Source organism: Drosophila busckii, unplaced genomic scaffold, assembly GCF_011750605.1.
Source record: "Drosophila busckii strain San Diego stock center, stock number 13000-0081.31 unplaced genomic scaffold, ASM1175060v1 chrUn_07, whole genome shotgun sequence".
Lineage (NCBI taxonomy): Eukaryota > Metazoa > Arthropoda > Insecta > Diptera > Drosophilidae > Drosophila > Drosophila busckii.
In genome coordinates, this window is record NW_022872723.1 from 735,732 (window position 1) to 753,652 (window position 17,921).

At 38.4% G+C, this 17,921-nt stretch overlaps 8 protein-coding genes across 11 annotated transcripts; 3 read left to right on the forward strand and 5 right to left on the reverse strand.

Moving 5' to 3' along the window:
- LOC108594331 (ectonucleoside triphosphate diphosphohydrolase 5) lies at positions 1-3,912 on the forward strand. Of its 4 annotated transcripts, none has more exons than XM_017979482.2 (4): positions 3-145; positions 2,205-2,346; positions 2,548-3,677; positions 3,744-3,912. In XM_017979482.2, exons 1-4 carry the CDS (start codon positions 116-118, stop codon positions 3,834-3,836), a joined length of 1,395 nt encoding a protein of 464 aa, XP_017834971.1. In that variant the 5' UTR covers positions 3-115; the 3' UTR covers positions 3,837-3,912. The 4 variants fall into 4 exon arrangements, with proteins under 4 accessions (XP_017834969.1, XP_017834971.1, XP_017834970.1 ...); XM_017979483.2 differs by lacking the exon at positions 3-145 and adding an exon at positions 2,017-2,107; XM_017979480.2 differs by having other exon boundaries at positions 1-145; positions 2,205-3,677.
- A 335-nt stretch (positions 3,913-4,247) lies between these two features.
- LOC108600473 (geranylgeranyl transferase type-2 subunit beta) lies at positions 4,248-5,579 on the reverse strand. The gene is made up of 2 exons (XM_017988091.2): positions 4,887-5,579; positions 4,248-4,834 (listed from the first exon to the last, which is right to left on the reverse strand). Exons 1-2 carry the CDS (start codon positions 5,485-5,487, stop codon positions 4,407-4,409), a joined length of 1,029 nt encoding a protein of 342 aa, XP_017843580.2. The 5' UTR covers positions 5,488-5,579; the 3' UTR covers positions 4,248-4,406.
- A 137-nt stretch (positions 5,580-5,716) lies between these two features.
- On the reverse strand, positions 5,717-6,387 carry LOC108603886 (N-alpha-acetyltransferase 38, NatC auxiliary subunit). Its single transcript, XM_017993062.2, has one exon. The coding sequence runs from the start codon at positions 6,270-6,272 to the stop codon at positions 5,892-5,894; it is 381 nt and encodes a 126-aa protein (XP_017848551.1). The 5' UTR covers positions 6,273-6,387; the 3' UTR covers positions 5,717-5,891.
- Positions 6,388-7,662: 1,275 nt separating this feature from the next.
- Positions 7,663-8,384, reverse strand: LOC108601029 (40S ribosomal protein S15Aa). The gene has a single exon (XM_017988911.2). It carries the CDS (start codon positions 8,291-8,293, stop codon positions 7,901-7,903), a length of 393 nt encoding a protein of 130 aa, XP_017844400.1. The 5' UTR covers positions 8,294-8,384; the 3' UTR covers positions 7,663-7,900.
- Positions 8,385-8,521: 137 nt separating this feature from the next.
- Positions 8,522-9,381, forward strand: LOC108594211 (peroxiredoxin-6). The gene is made up of 3 exons (XM_017979318.2): positions 8,522-8,863; positions 8,919-9,111; positions 9,170-9,381. Exons 1-3 carry the CDS (start codon positions 8,590-8,592, stop codon positions 9,369-9,371), a joined length of 669 nt encoding a protein of 222 aa, XP_017834807.1. The 5' UTR covers positions 8,522-8,589; the 3' UTR covers positions 9,372-9,381.
- Positions 9,382-10,008: 627 nt separating this feature from the next.
- Positions 10,009-11,784, reverse strand: LOC108594210 (acyl-CoA-binding domain-containing protein 5). Its single transcript, XM_017979317.2, has 3 exons — positions 11,253-11,784; positions 10,163-11,161; positions 10,009-10,100 (listed from the first exon to the last, which is right to left on the reverse strand). The coding sequence occupies exon 2, from the start codon at positions 11,144-11,146 to the stop codon at positions 10,208-10,210; it is 939 nt and encodes a 312-aa protein (XP_017834806.1). The 5' UTR covers positions 11,147-11,161; positions 11,253-11,784; the 3' UTR covers positions 10,009-10,100; positions 10,163-10,207.
- A 161-nt stretch (positions 11,785-11,945) lies between these two features.
- Positions 11,946-16,917, forward strand: LOC108608427 (interferon-related developmental regulator 1). Its single transcript, XM_017999795.2, has 5 exons — positions 11,946-12,632; positions 13,574-14,258; positions 14,319-14,562; positions 16,156-16,383; positions 16,455-16,917. The coding sequence occupies exons 1-5, from the start codon at positions 12,599-12,601 to the stop codon at positions 16,536-16,538; spliced, it is 1,275 nt and encodes a 424-aa protein (XP_017855284.1). The 5' UTR covers positions 11,946-12,598; the 3' UTR covers positions 16,539-16,917.
- LOC108608428 lies at positions 15,012-16,019 on the reverse strand. Its single transcript, XM_017999796.2, has one exon. It carries the CDS (start codon positions 15,978-15,980, stop codon positions 15,120-15,122), a length of 861 nt encoding a protein of 286 aa, XP_017855285.2. The 5' UTR covers positions 15,981-16,019; the 3' UTR covers positions 15,012-15,119.
- Positions 16,918-17,921: the final 1,004 nt, after the last annotated feature.

A 17,921-nucleotide genomic window follows, 5' to 3' on the forward strand; every position in this document is an offset into this window, starting at 1 on the left:
TTCGCGTCCGCAACAGCAACTTGTTAGTTGCTTATACAAGCTCTCAAGCCACTCACATAAACAAATGTGCCAGTAAATATACTTAAACGGTTTCAAAGTTTATATTAAGTTCAAAATGACCAACAATGATGTGCGAAAGAGAAAGGTATGCAAAGGTTAATGAGTAAAAAATCACAAAGTAATTGCAATGCTAATTTCGGCGCGTTACACATCAAAACACACACAAACACATGCAAATACTACAAACAATTGTTGCTTCGATGCGGAAACTAAAATCGATCGGTTTAATTGAATATGCATATATATGCCAAGTATTTTTTTAATTTCAATTGCTTTTAGGGACGAACTTAGTGCTGCCCCCGCGCCGGCTTTAAGATCTTAATAGTTTTGCTAAACTCGGCCGGCAGTCTCTACTAATACATACATACATATGTATGTACATACAAATGTTTGTATGTTAACAGTTATACGCTGTAATAAGCTGTTACAGTGGGACTCATATTTTTATGTGATCTCTAAATTTCGGGAATGTACACCTACGAGTAGGTGGCAAGCAAACTAGTTTGAAAATTAGGGTATTCGATGTACAAACAGTAATTTCTCTTTTTTAGTTGAGCACATAGATTGACCGGTGAAATTTTGTTAGGCTATTTCAGACCAGCCTGTTTCTACATGAGCTCAGTAAAAACAGTATCGACTGTTAGAATAAAAAAAATTATCCGAATCTCGGTTAAGCCACATACTTTATATGAAATCGTCTGGTAGAATTAGGAAATTATTATTATAATTAGAATTCACTGATAAGCTCTGCTGTTGAGTGGCCATGCTCAATATTTTGCCTTACTTCTGTTATCAATGAAATGCTCAGCATTTTGTACACTAGTAACATAATAATAATGCAATTTATATCATAAGCAACGTAATATCAAACATTTATATATATTTACAATTTACAATTTTTCGTTTTCATGCACGCACTATGCATTTGTAATTAATAATTGATTTTGTATTGATCGACAATAGGTGGCGGGTGCTTGCTTGACAGGAACCAGGTACCAGGTGTTGTCATTCACAAAAGGTGTTACATTCACATATATTTTCCGCTTTTCTATGCGTTTGACAAATCAAATTAACATGCTACTTATAAACTATTTACGTTGCCAAATGCACAAAAGCCACGGTCTATAGTTCATGTTAATTTATTTGTGCACTTAAAATATATACATACATTTGTATTGATACATTTGTTTAAATGGGAATTTCGTCAGTGGCGTTTGTGTTTTCAACGGCAATATTTAATCAACCTAAGAGCTTCCCCGCTGTTGCTAAATGGTATCTTATCACATAAAGTAGCCTAAAAGCTTACGCTGACCCTCAAAATATAACAATTATAGCTAGACAGTTAAACAAAACGTAAATCTAGCATGACTCTTCAGAATTTGCATTAACAATATTAATACAAACATGCAAATGTGTGTGTACATACATACATAGTATGTATAAACTAAGCGTGACAAGAAAGCCTTATAGCAGATAGACTTCATAGAATGTGTCTGTTATAAAGGTTGCTGTTATCAGTTAAGATAATAAGATTGAGATTGTGTAAAAAGGCTAATTTATTTTATTGCATTCTTTCTTTTATTATTGAGTATTTAAAGATTTTATTTGTTGATAAAATTTAGTAGAAATATATAATTGTCTTAAATTTATATTTGGCGACAATATTCAAATCATTTTACATTTCGATGACTTAAGTAACATAAAGCTACTCAACATGTTCATATGTGTGTATGTATTTTCGTATTTTTTATGATGATACTCTGTTTTTGCGGATGATACGTGGTAATTTCGAGTGCGAATTTGCTATATTTCCATCTCATTCGCACTAATACCAATGTGGGTTGTATATATTTGAATTACATTACAATGTGATTATTACATTGCCGTAGCGTATTTATAATATTGGTGCTACCTCAAGAGAATATATATTGTTACACGCAAAAGCCGATCCGCAAAGAGAACAATTTGGGGAAGCATATGCCAACATGTTATGTAGACAAAATGCGACATATTTATAGACAATAACATGAAATACGAATATAAGCTGGTCAGTTTTTCTAATTTAGTCCAAATCTCGCTTTGACATCGAATATAATTACTTATTTTTTTCTTTTCTTTCTGTTATTTATGCAATCGCAATGCAGCTAACTAGCGAAGACAAAGTGCCACATGGTGCGAGGCGCAAAAGCAGTAGCTTAAATAGCAATGGACGTGGAACAACTAGCGGACTCAAGTTATCATTTCTTTGCTTAGTGATCTGTGTGGTGCTGCTACTTTTTGTCTTTGGTGTGTATCATTTGTATTTTGCCAATACACCCCCTACTGTTACAATGCATGCATCTGAATCAACTAAACCCTTTACATTTCCCACTGTTACTGTTAAATTTCATGAATCGCCGCATATTGATATCCATTCGACACGCCCACCAACCAACACAAAATCGCAAACGACACATGAACAAAACGAACATGCTGATAAACACGCAGGCTTTGTATCGGATAATGCCAGTCCATATCTGGCCCATCTGGCCAGCAAGCTGGGCTATAGCAAAGTGCAATATGCCGCGATTATTGATGCGGGCTCTACAGGCAGTCGTGTGTTGGCCTACAAGTTTAATCGCAGCTTTTTAGACAACAAGCTAGTGCTCTATGAAGAACTCTTTAAGGAGCGCAAGCCGGGACTGAGCTCTTTCGCTGATAATCCAGCTGATGGGGCACACTCCATCAAGCTACTGCTTGATGAGGCGCGCGCATTTATACCCAAGGAGCATTGGTCATCTACGCCGCTAGTGCTTAAAGCCACAGCAGGACTGCGTTTGTTACCACAAAGCAAGGCGGAAAATCTGCTTAATGCCGTGCGAGATTTGTTTGCCAAATCCGAATTCAGCGTGGACATTGATGCTGTGGAGATTATGGATGGCACTGATGAAGGCATCTTTAGCTGGTTCACTGTTAACTTCTTACTGGGTCGTCTGTCTAAGACCAATCAAGCTGCTGCCCTGGATCTGGGCGGTGGTAGCACACAGGTGACCTTCTCGCCCACAGACCCAGAGCAGGTGCCTGTCTATGACAAGTTTATGCATGAGGTGGTCACATCCAATAAGAAGATCAATGTTTTCACGCACAGCTATCTAGGTCTGGGCCTAATGGCTGCACGTCATGCTGTATTTACCAAGGGTTACAGCGCTGAAGACACAATCGTGGAGAGCATTTGCGTCAATCCCATTATAGCCAATCGTACGTGGACTTATGCAAATGTCAAGTACCAAGTAAGTGGCAAGGAAAATAGCAAATCCACCGCAGAGCAGCCTGTTGTGGACTTTGAGAGTTGCCTCGAGCTAGTCAAAAGCAAAGTAATGCCATTGGTTAAACCAAAACCATTTACGCTTAAACAGCACGCCGTGGCTGCCTTCAGCTACTACTTTGAACGTGCTATAGAATCGGGACTGGTGGATCCAACGGCAGGCGGTGAAACGACCGTAGAGGCGTATCGCAAAAAGGCGCAGGAAATTTGTGCCATACCCAATGATGAACAACCATTCATGTGCTTTGACTTAACCTTCATATCAGTGCTCTTGCGCGAAGGATTTGGCCTCAACGACAGCAAGAAAGTTAAGGTAAGCAGAACTTTAAAAAATGTATTCGCCACGTGTCGCTTTAAACAATTTGTCATCTCTTTACAGCTTTATAAAAAGATCGATGGTCATGAAATCTCTTGGGCTTTGGGCTGTGCATACAATGTCTTGACCAGCGACGAGAAATTCAATAATTCCTAGAGTGTAGTTCAAAACTTAGCAGAAAATTGTTTCTATAGTGCCTTAGAGAAGCATCGAAGTATACTACACACACACACACACAAACACAGAGCCTATAAGCCAGTTAATGTTTATGCGCTTTAAATAAATTTCAATTGTCTTTAATTGAAATGCGCGCACATACATATAAACACACACACAAGTTTCTAGTTTGTAAAATTCCAATTTCATGTGATGCCCTTTTGTTCTCCATTCTATCCTATTGTATATATGAGACAAAACTAAGTTTTTAAAATATGTTCAAGACTAAAAGATTTATTTAGTTGTATGATTTTTTGAAAAATATAATATATAATGCTTTTAATTAGCATGCAATAATAATAGAGTGTCTTTATTTACTTTCTCTGAAATACAAAAATATATTTGTATATATACAATAAGGTTAAACGCATATAAATATAAATGCTATAACAAAGAAGCAATTAAAGATGTGTGGAATAAATTGCAAAGGAAATCAACTTTTTGGGGGAGGTCTGTGAGGTTCGTTCTATAAGTTAAACAATTTGGCTACAACTTTTGAAAGCTTATAAACTAATTCGATGTCAGACGTTGTGGGGTAATGTCCAATCTATCGATGATGTACTGCGGCATACAGAGTGTAGGATTAATAGGCTTTAGCCCATCGTATCCTAGCAGCGAGAGACCGCCAATGCCGAAAAGAGTGTGGAATATATCAGGCATATTTCCAGTGCGATCGCTAAAGCCGCCTGTTTCCGTATCCTGGCACGATAAAATAAACTGCTGCAGCTTCTCTGAGCTAATCCAGTGCAGACGACCCATAATGGTCAGGGATGCGAGCACCCACCACGAGTAGCAAACATCGGGTAGCTTCTCGGGACGGCCATTGAGACCACCCGAAGGCAGCTGGCGCTCACAGAGCCACCAGCCCAGCTTGTTCACGTCTAACAGATGCAAGCGTTGCGTCAACGACAGAAATCCTACACAGCAATAGATAAGTCCTGTGAAGCATTATTAGTACAGTTGTTTAAAATTAGAGAAACGCTGACTCACCTGCATGTGACTCAGCCCCGGGCTTGGAGCCAAAGCCGCCATCGGTTTGATTGCAACACAACATAACAAACTTAATTGCCTTTTCTACGTCAATGCTTTGCTTCATGCGATTGAGCAGCGTTAAAGTGGCCACCGCACAAAAACTAAAGCGCGTATCCACCTCTCCCCACTTATCACCAAAGAAACTGCCGTCAGGCTGCTGCAGACCCACTATAAAACGCACAACAGCCTCGCTATCAATCTCATCCAGCGCATTGTAGGTACAAAGTATCTGCACAGCAGACAGAGTGTATAGCATGTGCGGGTCATGTCCCTGGCATGGCGCAAAGCCTCCAGTACTGGGACATTGGCAGCGCTTTACAAACTCTATGATGCTCTGGCGCTCCAGGCGATCCAGCTGACCCATTATGTCCAGTGCTGTGACGCCCCAGTAAATGCCAGACATGCGCAGAAATTCCGTCATGCAATATTCGTAATCATCCTCCTGTTTTCCGTGGTTTTCAATATACTCTACATGTTTCCAAAACTGTAGCTCTTTGGTTTCGTTACCATTTTCTGGTGCTTCGCCGTTTGCTGGCTTAACGAAGTTCTTAAAATCCATTGCTGATTGTTGCTCAATTGAGTGCTAAATTTAAGCAATTGATTGACATTATTAATAATTTGCCTCCAGTTTAATTGTTAGTGAGCCAGTCTGTTAACTAACATACGCTGTTAGAGCAAGTAAAACGTACTAAAAATTACCAAAAAAAAAAAATAAATAAATAATACTAATAGAACTATGCCTGTTTAAATATTTTATTCAAATTAAATAAAAGCTTCCATGGCTGGCAAATATCGTTGCATTATATAAATCTTCTACTTTATTCACCTCTTCAATCAACGTATTAACTGTCTTATGGTGATTACACATTACATAAAATTATTATAAGGTAATTTATATGTGCTATGTATGTTTATTGAAAATGACAGTAGTTAACAATTTTATCGGATGAGAACCAACCTATTTTACACTTCAATATTTGGCGGGGGTCTTGGTTCATCGATGTTTAATGAAACTATATGTTTTTTAGCCACCATAACATTACCCAGCAGACGTGGTTCTTGTCCTTCAATTAAATATTCCGCACACATGGACAACACAATGTTCGCATCCCGATCTGTGCAATTGAAGAAACCTACAAGGACACGTCCATCTGTTATAACGATCCTTAAGACACGGCCCAGCCACTTTTGAAGTTTTCTTCTGCCTGGTGTGTTATAAGGCGACAGAACTCCTTCACCCAATTGTGCTTGAGGAGCGTTTGTTGTAATTCGAAATGGCTCCAATGCACTTGGTGCTGGAGGCTGCGGCTGCACTTTAGTACCACCAATGCTGAGATCGGACATATTACTTTTGTTTATTATAACACAAAATTGATTGAAATGTGTTATTGTTATTGTGTCTTCGTGATTTGTAAATGTTTTCCACTAATGCAGTGGAGGCCGGACAAAGTATAAGTAACGATATCGATGTTGAATTCATTAAAGAAATCGGAAATAACATCGAAGCAACAGAACATCGAAAATTTAAACATAAATATAACAAAATATAGTATCGACCAATAAAAAAATGTTTGACTCATATATATTAATCTGACGCGGATCCGTCGTAAAATAAATTAGGCAGGCGAACATGTTTGTTTAAATAAATGTTAAATTGATAGAATACATCCGTCCTTATTAATTTTATTTTATGTTTCTTTTTAAAATGTCTGAAAAACTGAAAGTGTCAATTGAGAAAATATTTTAAATGATATCTTTGACCTTGTTTTTAATTTTATAAATCTTTTTAGGATTTTTATAAACATTTGCACAAGTGTATCAATCAACTAAATAAGGTTTATAGCGATCCCATTCAAGAAAACCGATTGAAATTTCTATCAACTAAGTTATTTTGCGAGCTGTATATGTAGATCTAGAACTGCATTTTTTTCACATACAAAATTTATGATATGGAGTTACAAGTAATTTTTCTAGGCGTGTGTGAATTTGCAATCTAGAAATGCTAATGTTAATGATTCAATCATGAAGACCAATATCATTTGAAAAACATTTTAAAAAAAAATTATAAGAAAATCTCTTGTCATTCGATTATTTTTTACGTTCAGGAGGGTCAATCTAAATGAATTTCATTAATGGATTAAAATTCGTTACCTTGTTTTGTTTACTAGTATTGTTTATTTATAAATTAGCAATCCTTAAAATCGACGTCATCCGCGCGAACTCCTCCTGTTGAAAAGAAGCATCAAGGATAAACCGGATGGTATATGCCAATAAATGGAAGAAAAGTCTCAGCCAAATCCTTCCTAGGGTTAAACCTCAGAACGTTACCATGCACAATCAAGCGACAAGCGACTCACTTAAAGGCAGCACACAACCAAAAAAGATGCCACAAGAGGTTCTGATATACAATAATTCTTATTATTAATTGTCATAAAATTATTATTGTTATTTTATGTCATTCTATGTGTATTTGATATTCATTCCTTTAAATAAAATAATAAAAAAAAAATCACCTAAAAGCAAAAATTTTATTTCTAAGTTTTGTTTGCTGTATGAAATATATATATATATATAGACTCAAGAATCGCGCCTATAAACCTGTATAACATTCCATATTAAAAACAGTTTTATTTCAAAACTTCGGAATTTTCCTTATATTGAGTTAATCCGTCAACCTTATCAACAATATCCATATATATTATATGAGATCTGCAACTTATTTTATCTACAATCTCCTGTCATCTTAAGCTACTTTTTTTTTGTGTGTAAAATTAAGCCACTCGGCTTAGTTTGTTGTTTAGTTGTTGTTGGTGCCGTTGGAGGAAATTATTTCGTGTTTTCTTGGCTGGAACATAAAAGGTGTTGTCGAATGAATGTTTATTTATAGGGGAAACATCTCCACATATACATAATATAAGTTTAGGTGTTGGTTTTGTTTTCTCTCTGTTCTACAGCTGCAGGCCAGCTACTATCTAGAAGAAGAAACCAATAATCTTGCCTCCCAAATGTTTTCTCCTGGCTTCCTCGTGATCCATGATGCCGCCGGATGTAGTCAACACGACATAGCCAAACTGACGCGATGGCAGCAGATTGTTGGTCCACTTCTCGATATCGTTGATGGGCACATCAAAGCGTGGCGAAATGACGCCGCATTTGTTCAGGCGGCCGGTTAGGTTAACAACAACCTTGCCGGCACGATGATCATCGACAATCTCGAATTCGCCAATGTAACCATGTTCCATCATCACATTAAGAAACTTGATGATGACTTTGGAGCAGGGACGCAGCAGAACCTGACGCTTGCCGCGTTTCTCAGCATTGTTAATGCACATCAGGGCATCGGCCAATACGTTCATACGCACCATAGCTAAAGATTTAGTTTTGTGATTTTATAACACAAATACAAATACACAACTGCGAACGTATCGGAAAAGAGGGACTTATGACTTAAAAGAAATTGCAATGTCACTTATGATTGTCTAGCTCCGTCTTAACTTTATTCAAACATTACAAAGCTGCAATTTTTCATCGAAAAATATAAAACGTTAATAAAATATCGATATATCCAGGTTTTGCTGATTGTTGCATCACTATATGGAAGTAACAACTATATTAATTTCTATACTATATACTTTGCGCAGTACTTGTTATTGAGAAAAAAATGTCCGGAAAAGCCTTAAACATAGGCGATCAGTTTCCCAATTTCCAAGCGGTGACTAATTTGGGCGAAATCGACTTTTTCGAATGGATGGGAGACAAATGGGCCATATTATTTTCGCACCCGGCAGATTTCACACCTGTTTGCACCACTGAGCTAGCTCGCGTTGCGAAGCTGGTACCGGAGTTTGAAAAGCGCAATGTTAAACCCATAGCGTTGTCCTGCGATAGCGCAGAATCCCACAAGGCATGGATCGAAGATATTAAAAGCTATGCCAGTAAGTTGTTATTAATAATATAAGCTATTTATTTTACACCTTACTGCAATTGCAGATTTGTCCAGCTTTGATTATCCAATAATAGCAGATGATAAGCGCGAGTTGGCCTTAAAGCTAAATATGCTTGACAAGGCGGAGCTGAATGCAGCAGGCATACCCTTAACCTGCCGCGCCGTCTTTATTGTCGATGACATGAAAAAGTTGCGCCTGTCCATTTTGTATCCAGCTACCACCGGACGCAACTTTGAGTACGGACTACTTAGAAAAAGCCTTGAATAGCATATAATAATACTCTTTTATTTGCAGTGAAATTCTGCGTGTCGTCGATTCGTTGAAGCTGACTCAAACCAAGAGCGTGGCTACGCCTGCAGATTGGAAACAGGGCGGACAATGCATGGTGCTACCAACTGTACAGGCAGCTGATGTACCCAAGCTTTTCCCCAAGGGCATAGAGATTATACCGGTGCCCTCTGGCAAAAGCTATTTGCGCATGACAGAGCAGCCTTAAAAATTAGCTCAAAGCTTTACATGACCAAGCTACAGTTGTGATTTTAAATGTATGCATTTTACATGGTTTTATTACAAAAATTATAATTAACAACAAAATAACCGTGCTACAAAACATTTATTCCTGCAGTACACATGGGAGTGATATTTAATATTACACACCTAAAGCAGCAGCAAATCGTTGCAAACGTTGCATCTCTGCTTAATTCTGCCTTTGCTTTGGCCAGGCATAAAAATAATATACTTAAGCCCCAAAGCAAAAGCGCGCACAGCTCTGAAGCATGCGCGTAAATTTCGACTTACAAACTAAGCGTTGGGGAGTAGGAATGTGCGCACAGCAAAATACACATACGATTACACAAATATATAATATTGCAACTGGATAAATTAGTAAAACTATAAACAACAAGAATGCTTTAAAGTTGCGCGCAGCCAACTTTCTCATTCACTTTGACCTAGGGCATCGCAGCAAACGCACTCACATATCCATACATATTGCGGCGTGACTGCTGCATCGGCAGCGACGTTTGTATGGTGCGTCAGCAAGCGCAGCCCGCTGTCCATATGAAAAACTTAAATGTGAATAACTCTTAAGTTATTTTTATGTTCGGCACAGACAGACAGACAGACACAGAAGGACGGTCATGGCTCATTTTCCATTTTTTTTTATAAAAATGTCGAAATGTATAAAAGCCTACACACCATATATCGTACCCATAACCGAAACTAGCTGTAAAGCAAAATGAGTAAATAAATAAAAAGCATCTAGATACAAATTGTAATACTACTTACAATTTAGCTACCATACCAATAAAGCTAAGCTAAGTATCTACGACGTCAGCGGCGTCTGCTATCCACCATGCGCGCCACTCGCCGGACCAAGAAGGGCCAAAGCACTAACACCGCAAACCAGAGCGGCGAAATATCTTTAAACGGCCACCACACGGGCTGTCGTCTGCCTAGCGTCGAGCGCGACTTTTGTGTATTGCGCAACTCAAGTAGAGATTGCTCAACACCGCGCACACGCTGCTGTACTGCGTTCATATCGGCGTTCATCTTGAGGACAGTGGACTGTATCTGCCTCAAAAGTTCCGAATTGTGTGTTAAAGCTTGTGTGAGCTCCTGCGGCAGCATTGGTTCATAAGGATCATCATATTCATCATCAGAAGGCTCTACAATGGCCACACTGCTGTGGTTTGTGTAATTATTGTTGTTGCTTGAGTCGTGATTAAAACTATGGTCAGCCTTGCTGGTGTAGCCATTAGTTAACGGCGTCACATGACCATTGGTCAACGGATCCATTGACATTTCAGTCGATGTCGCTCCTGCATCATTGTAACTAGAACCGTGCTGCGGACTGTTGGTGCGCGAATGAAATGGTGAATTGGGATGTGATTCGGCTAGTTGGCGCATACCCGGTGAAACCAGGTCCAATTCATCTAGGTTTATATTGCCTAAACCATCTAAGCTACCCACGAAGTTTTGCACATTCTCCGTGAAAGACATAGTTTCAATAATCTCCTTCAGACTCTCCACATAGCCTTCCATTGCCTGCTCCTTGCTCAAGTGTCGATTACTATTCCAGGCGTCCCACTTAGCGCGTCCAACGACATCCCAAAAGCCGGGTTTCTTGGGCGCACAAGCGCCCTCTGTGGCCTGCTTGAAGAGTCCATAGAATTTAAGCATCATACTGGTGCTGGGCTGATAAGGCCCGTTCTTGGGCAGTCCTTTAATGACATTCACAGCAGCTTGGAAACGTTCCTCTGTATTCGCCATTGTCGAATTCTAATTCTATATACAACAAGCAGTAAACAAAGATTAGATATACAGAGTTTCAAGGTTTCATTTAAGAGAAAAGAGAGCGAAAAACTGCAAAGCTTACCGTTACTTTCTGTATATTTTGACAAGCACAAATTTGTTCTGCTCTCTCGTTTTGTGCGCGGCAGGTCTAAGCGTTCCCTCTCGTCAAATCTCTAATAACTCAACAAACAGGTGAATGGCGGCTCTGCTGCTGTTGCAATCATCTCTCGCTTATACAAATTACCCAATTATCTTGTGCAATTACAAGACGTAATTTTTGTTGTGCTTTGTTTTGGGAGCTTGGTATTGATTCACACTCAATGACGCTGGCAACACATACATAAAAACGTATGTAAATGCATATGTAAATTTAAGTATGTGTTCAGAGTCACCCGCAGAGACAAAGTCCGAGTTATTATGTATTTAAACGAAGGCGAAGTTCACAGCCTAATCTTTTGTTTTAGTTGTTGTTTTTCAGCTGACAAGCAGTTGCGATAACGACGACCCAACGGCATATAGTTCGTTGTGTTTATGGTTTGTGGCAACTAAGAATACTGTTAATAAATAATTTTTGTTTTTAATTCGTTTTCCAATTGATTAGCGATGTGGAGTAGCACCAATTTATCGCTAGGTGACAAGAAAAAAAAAATATATATATATATATTATCATCGATAACTTTTAAGACATCGACGAGTCGAAGGTTTTTAGCTAATCGATAATATGTATGATACTATCGATTGCTTAAGTCTCCATCACTAACTTGTGTGTGTCATTTATAATTTCGTCAAATTCGTAAATAAGTGTGCTTAATTATTTGCATTATTTTCACCAAACAGCAACACAGAGCTTTTGTAAAAGCTGCACAAACGAAAGCTACGTTCAAGCCGTTCCACGCGTGCTTATTTGTTAAAAACACCTGCGATAAATCCAAATATACATACTAAAATAAAGAACTCACGCCTGCGTTTAATCAATTTCACAACCGACGCAGACAGTACCCGACCCTCACACACGCAGCAAACGTAGTTGAAAGGCGGGAGCAGTCTTCAAGGCCAAGGAAGTGTAAAGCGAAGCTCCAATTGCAATTAAACATGAAATTTGTGGTAACACAAAGCGACGATCAGCATTTTTGTATAAAAGCTACGCAGCAACAGTGCATACATATACAGAAATCAATAAACTCTGAAAAAGAACACGTGCAAGTGCCGCCAATAGTTCTTATTGCCGCCAAACCTCTGTGTAGACTTCTTTGTACAGATTCTTGCGCTCTCTTCCAGACGCATAAAAAGAACACTCTATAGTGCTTGTGATTCAGTGTGTTTTTGTGTGGGCGTGTATGAGCGAAGGCCTAGACAAAATACGTGCATACAGCAATTAAGGCATAATCAACACCAACAACATCCAGAGCAACAAAAACAAATAAAAATATGCCGCGTCGTAATAAGAAAGCATCGGGCAAAGGTGAGTCACAATTCTGAGACAAAGACATTTGTGGGTGGCATAAGTCTAAAAAAAATTTCGATAGCTGCTCGCATGTCTTAAAAATTAGTCAAACAAAGCACCTAAATAGCACAAAAGCTCTTTTTGTCTTTCAAGCAGCTTTGCATTTATTCAAAATATACTAATATATAGTATATATATAAAGTACATTTTTAATTGTTGCTGCGCTGGCAAACACACAGCAAATTTATTGTTTTAATACGTTATAGGCGCCCTATCTCCTTCTCTTGGGCTCTTTACTTCGATATTTTAACTACAGTTTGAACCAAATTTTCAACTGATGCACCTACATTTTATGCCAATATAGTATATATGGTATTTATCATTAACTTATCGCAATTGTAATTTCTTATCAATTTACACAAATAATTGAAGCTTTTTCTCCAAGCTTTAAATAAATGCAACCAAACAACTTTCAAAATATTATTACTCAGCTGCAAATAACAGCTGTTTTATATGCCATATATATTTACGTACATATGTATATATTACAAAAGTTGCTACGAAAATCCAATGCCGGAAATTACCTTGTCCCAAATGCACATACAGGTGATAAAAAAAAAAAAAACAAACTGTTAGCTAGAAAGTTGCGCTAGCCAACAAGTGAGAGAGGGAGAGAGAAACTTGTTGCACAACAAAATTTCATTTGGAGGTCGTGTGTTTAACCCAAAAATGCCAAAACGTTGAGTTTAATTATAAAGCGCATATGCAAGAGCTAAAATAGACGTTTGTATATATATTGAGAGAACTGTAAAAAAGAGTGAAGTCACTATACAGTTTTACATGTGCAGCAAGAGTAATGTCACAGTTTTGAAAGCACTGTTTGGGCCATTTACACACCACGTTTGTTAAGTTTACTCAGCCTTTTACAGTCATAAATAAATGCTTTTTATATTAAACAGGCCGTGGAAACGAATCGAATTCGGAGGACGAGTCGTTTGACAATGTTAGTGTCTATTCGCATGTTTCGGAGCCTGCCTCCTCGGAAGCCGCCGATGAACTAGCCAACGAGCGCTATGAAGAAAAGTTTGAGAAGGCCTTGGAGCAGGCCACCGAAAAGTCCGCTCAGACGCGTGTGCAAGCTCTTCAATCCATTTGTGAGCTGCTCAGCCATCGCTATATGCCCGACTTTGTGGAGGATCGTAAGATGACTTTAATGGACTTTGTGGAGAAGAGCATCCGTCGTGGCAAGGGACAAGAGCAAATGTGGGGCGCACGTTTGGCACCGTTGCTGGTGCTGCAACTTGGCGGAGAGGAGGGCATGTCCAAGGCTATGAATCAATTTTTGTTGACAACCGTGCAGGATAAATCTGTGGGCCTCGACGCACGCGCCAAGTGCTGCACAGCCTTGGGTCTCTTGAGCTTCTTAGACTGCGAGGATATTGGTGAACTGGTGCAGTTGATGCAGTCCTTCGAATCTGTGTTCTCTGCAAGCTATTTGCGTGGCGACGATAAGACACCGGTGTCTGTAACTCCAGAGGCAGGAACTCTGCATGCTGAAGCCTTGTCTGCCTGGGGCTTGTTGCTCACATTGATACCCCCGGGCGACTTTGTTTCGTTAATGACCACTGGACAGCATAAATTTCCGTAAGCCTTTAATCTTTAGCTAGCCTCTATATGCCAAACTAATAGTTGATTGATTTTTAGTTCTATTAGAAAATTCTTGGGTCTCTTGCAATCCCCACACTTAGATGTTCGCATGGCTGCTGGCGAAACTATTGCTTTGATCTTAGAGTCTGGTCGTTCACATGATGGAAATTTCCTGGAGGAGCATATTGCTGAGCTCTGCGATGCTGTCAAGCAGTTGGCTACGGATTCGCACAAATATCGTGCCAAACGCGACCGTAAGGCCCAACGCGCCACTTTCCGTGATGTACTACGCTATCTAGAGGTAAGCTATAATTTGGAATTCGTCCTTTTCTGCAAAAAAACTTCACTCGAAACTGACATTCAGCAATATGGTCTTTTTATATGGTGCAAATACCTTATTGTACGTCAAATAATACCCCAGGGTATATAAATACAATTTTGTTAGTTTTTAAATTAATTTTAAAATCAATCATCTCATCTAATACGTCTTCACCGAGCAAAAGGAATCCAGACCATTTGTCATATTAAACAATATTAAGTAAAATACAACTGTCCCTTTAAGGAGTTAAACATTAGATGTTCAGACCGCCAGCGGTTGGCATATGAACTAATCGGTATAAAAAAGTTTACTTATATGGTTCAACCAGATAAATCTAAATTACGAATAATTACAACCACAAGTTTTTTGTATTTTCTTAAATACTAAATTGTGAATATTTTAGTCCAATTTGATAGGGGAAAATAGTAAAGTTGATTATAATATTTTATTGCTTAAACATTAGACTATAAATTTAGACTAGCCAACATAAAATAGTGGGTTTTACACATCTTTACACATAATCATAATTTTTTTTGGGATCACGGCTTCATGTCAGTGCAGTTAAATTTAAGTTCGTGTCGGCAAAAGTTCTTAAGACATTTGGAATGATCGTGGAGCTTGTTGCGCATAATGATGCAACCGTTGCGACCAATCGAATCCATATATTCGGTAAAGTTGGGCACCTTTCGGAAAGTACTGGATGCGGCCTTCCAATGCGAATTGTTGCCCGAATTGACGAACTGTGAGGAGTCACCGAAGCTGGCCTTAAACGGCTTGTACGCCTTCTCGCATTCAGTTGACTTCACCTCGTAGCCGGGCTTGTTTTCCCGCTCCAATTGCTGCATCACATTCGAACGGAACTCTGAGCAGGGTGGCTGGCTAGACATTAAATTGTCGGATTTCATGCGCGCCACCTCATCCTCCGGCTTGAGGCTCTCGTATATGCCCTCTGGGTATTCTTTCATGTCGCAATAGTCTATCTGGTAGGTCGTATACATGCGATTCTGCTCAAGCCTGCGGCTGAGCTCTTCCTTGGGCAAGGACTTGAGACGTTCATACAGATCTGGATAAACTGTACGCAATATTTTGAGAAAACGATTCGGCTGCAACTTAAAGCAATCGGACTCTGGAGCAAATGCCATCTGATCAGCCTGCTCCTTGGCAATGGCGGTGGGTATGAGTCGCGGATCTACGAGTCGACCCATTGGCGCTATGCCTGTCCATTCCACTGCGCAGTTCTTAACCGCATCTGGTGGCGGTTTGATCTTGTCCTCCTCTATGCACTGACATTCCACAATTTTGGGACCTCCATAGCCATCCTTGCCCTTGACGTGCATCATGAAATCATAGCGCTTGGTGTTTGGCTGCACATAATCATGTTGATAAGTTGATAGCATCATCTTGAAGACCTTCTAAAGACTTTCTTAGTTTTATTATTTTTTTTTTCGTTTAAATTCTTATAAACTATTGTAATTTAGAGGCCTGTGCTGCCTTAAAGTAAGACTAGTTATGGTTGACAAATTGTTCGGAGCATTTCTTTAATTGAAATTTTTGACAACGCTTGCTTATTTTCAGGAGGATATTTCGCCGGAAATAAATATACGATTTGGAAACGACTCTTTGACTTTGGATTCATGGTCCATACATCATCAATATTCATCTTTGTGCACTGTTATGGGCCCTGGCATGACTTCGCAACTGCAGGAGAATGAGTTTATTCGCGATATCTTTGAACTGGGACCACGTCCCACCAACACAGGCATTAATGGAAATGCCAAGAGCAAGCCAACCAAACTGGAACGCGTAAGCTTGAAACTTAAAGATTTCTTTTGAAGCCAAGTTTATGTTAACTGTATATATTTTCTCAATTGCAGCATCTGGTAAACGCCGCCAATTTTAAAGTACGCTCCATTACACGTGGCAAGAACCGTGACAAGCGCTCCGCAGTTCTCAATTAAATGGAACTTAACTCCGCATTAGTTAAATTGTTTTAGGCCAGCTTTGCGTATAAAAAAGCAGCTGCAATTAAGTAAACTCTTTCGGTACATACATATATTTCGTAAACAAAATTTGAATAGTTTATACCAATTAAACAAGCAAAATATCTATCAAATTATCTAGCGTGTATAGCACTATACATATATGTATATGAATGTCACTAACTCGATTAGCTAGTAATGTGATTTCAATGAATTTTTTGTTAGGCTGCAATAATTGCAAGTCACCTGGAACGACTGTACGGAAAACAAAATTTTGTTTATATATAAATATATTTCTCTATTTAAGCTAAGTTGTTGATCTTATATTTGAAAAAAAAAACGAAAACAAACCTAAAAACCAAGTTATTAATATAGTTTTGCTTTATTTTATAGTTCGACTAACATTTTATTTTGCATATTATGTAAGCCCATAAGTATGCAGAAGTACATATATATTTTATAGTAAATGCTTGTAAAATAAACTTATAACTTTAGACTTAAAGGAAAACTCAAAACCGTCTGTGTTATTTTCTAAATTTGTTTGTTATAAAAAGGTAAGGAAGCACTAGACTTGAAGATTGTAAACAATAATATGTGTAAGGTTGTCGACCTTAGTATACACTGATGTTTTTATTAAAAATGCAAAAGGATATCATGAAATCAGACGACGTATATAAATGAGTCTGGATTACGGATGGCGAATGATCGCGATACAGCCGAGCCCATCAGAGCTAAAGAGCTGAAATTTTACCAAATTCTCTCAATTAGGAACGGCAAGCGATAAAATTAAATGAAATTTTGACTAATAATCTGAAAGACTAAAGTTTTTAACCAATAAGAGACTATCCCGTCGTAGAGAGCGGGAGAGTAGTTGAAGAGTGAGCGAAATATACAATAAATAAATTGGGTAACAACAATTTACAATTTTACCTCTTCTGAAATCAATCCATATTTGCATATTGCCAACTATTTATGAATCTATGCGACTGTTCCAGGGCGTGAAATCTTTTTAGCATTACAAGTTATTTTCATGTTCAAGCTCTTCTGGTTGGATGTTACAACTGGGTTTTTTTTAGGCATTATTTTTATTATGTTGCTACCTGAACAGTATTCATTACGCATATAATACACTCCCTTGTTGAACTCCAGTGTCAACAGTGAAATATACATATGCACTTGACGATTTCACACGACGTTGGACATAGAATATTCTATGTTCTATAATATAATATGTTTTTGATTTTACAATTAAGATTATGTTTAGGGAACTGGCAGCACTACTGTCAAAATATAAAATGACAGCACCATAAAAAAGTTTGATATTTTTTCGCACAACCGTACTCAGAATGTTTTCCTGTACAC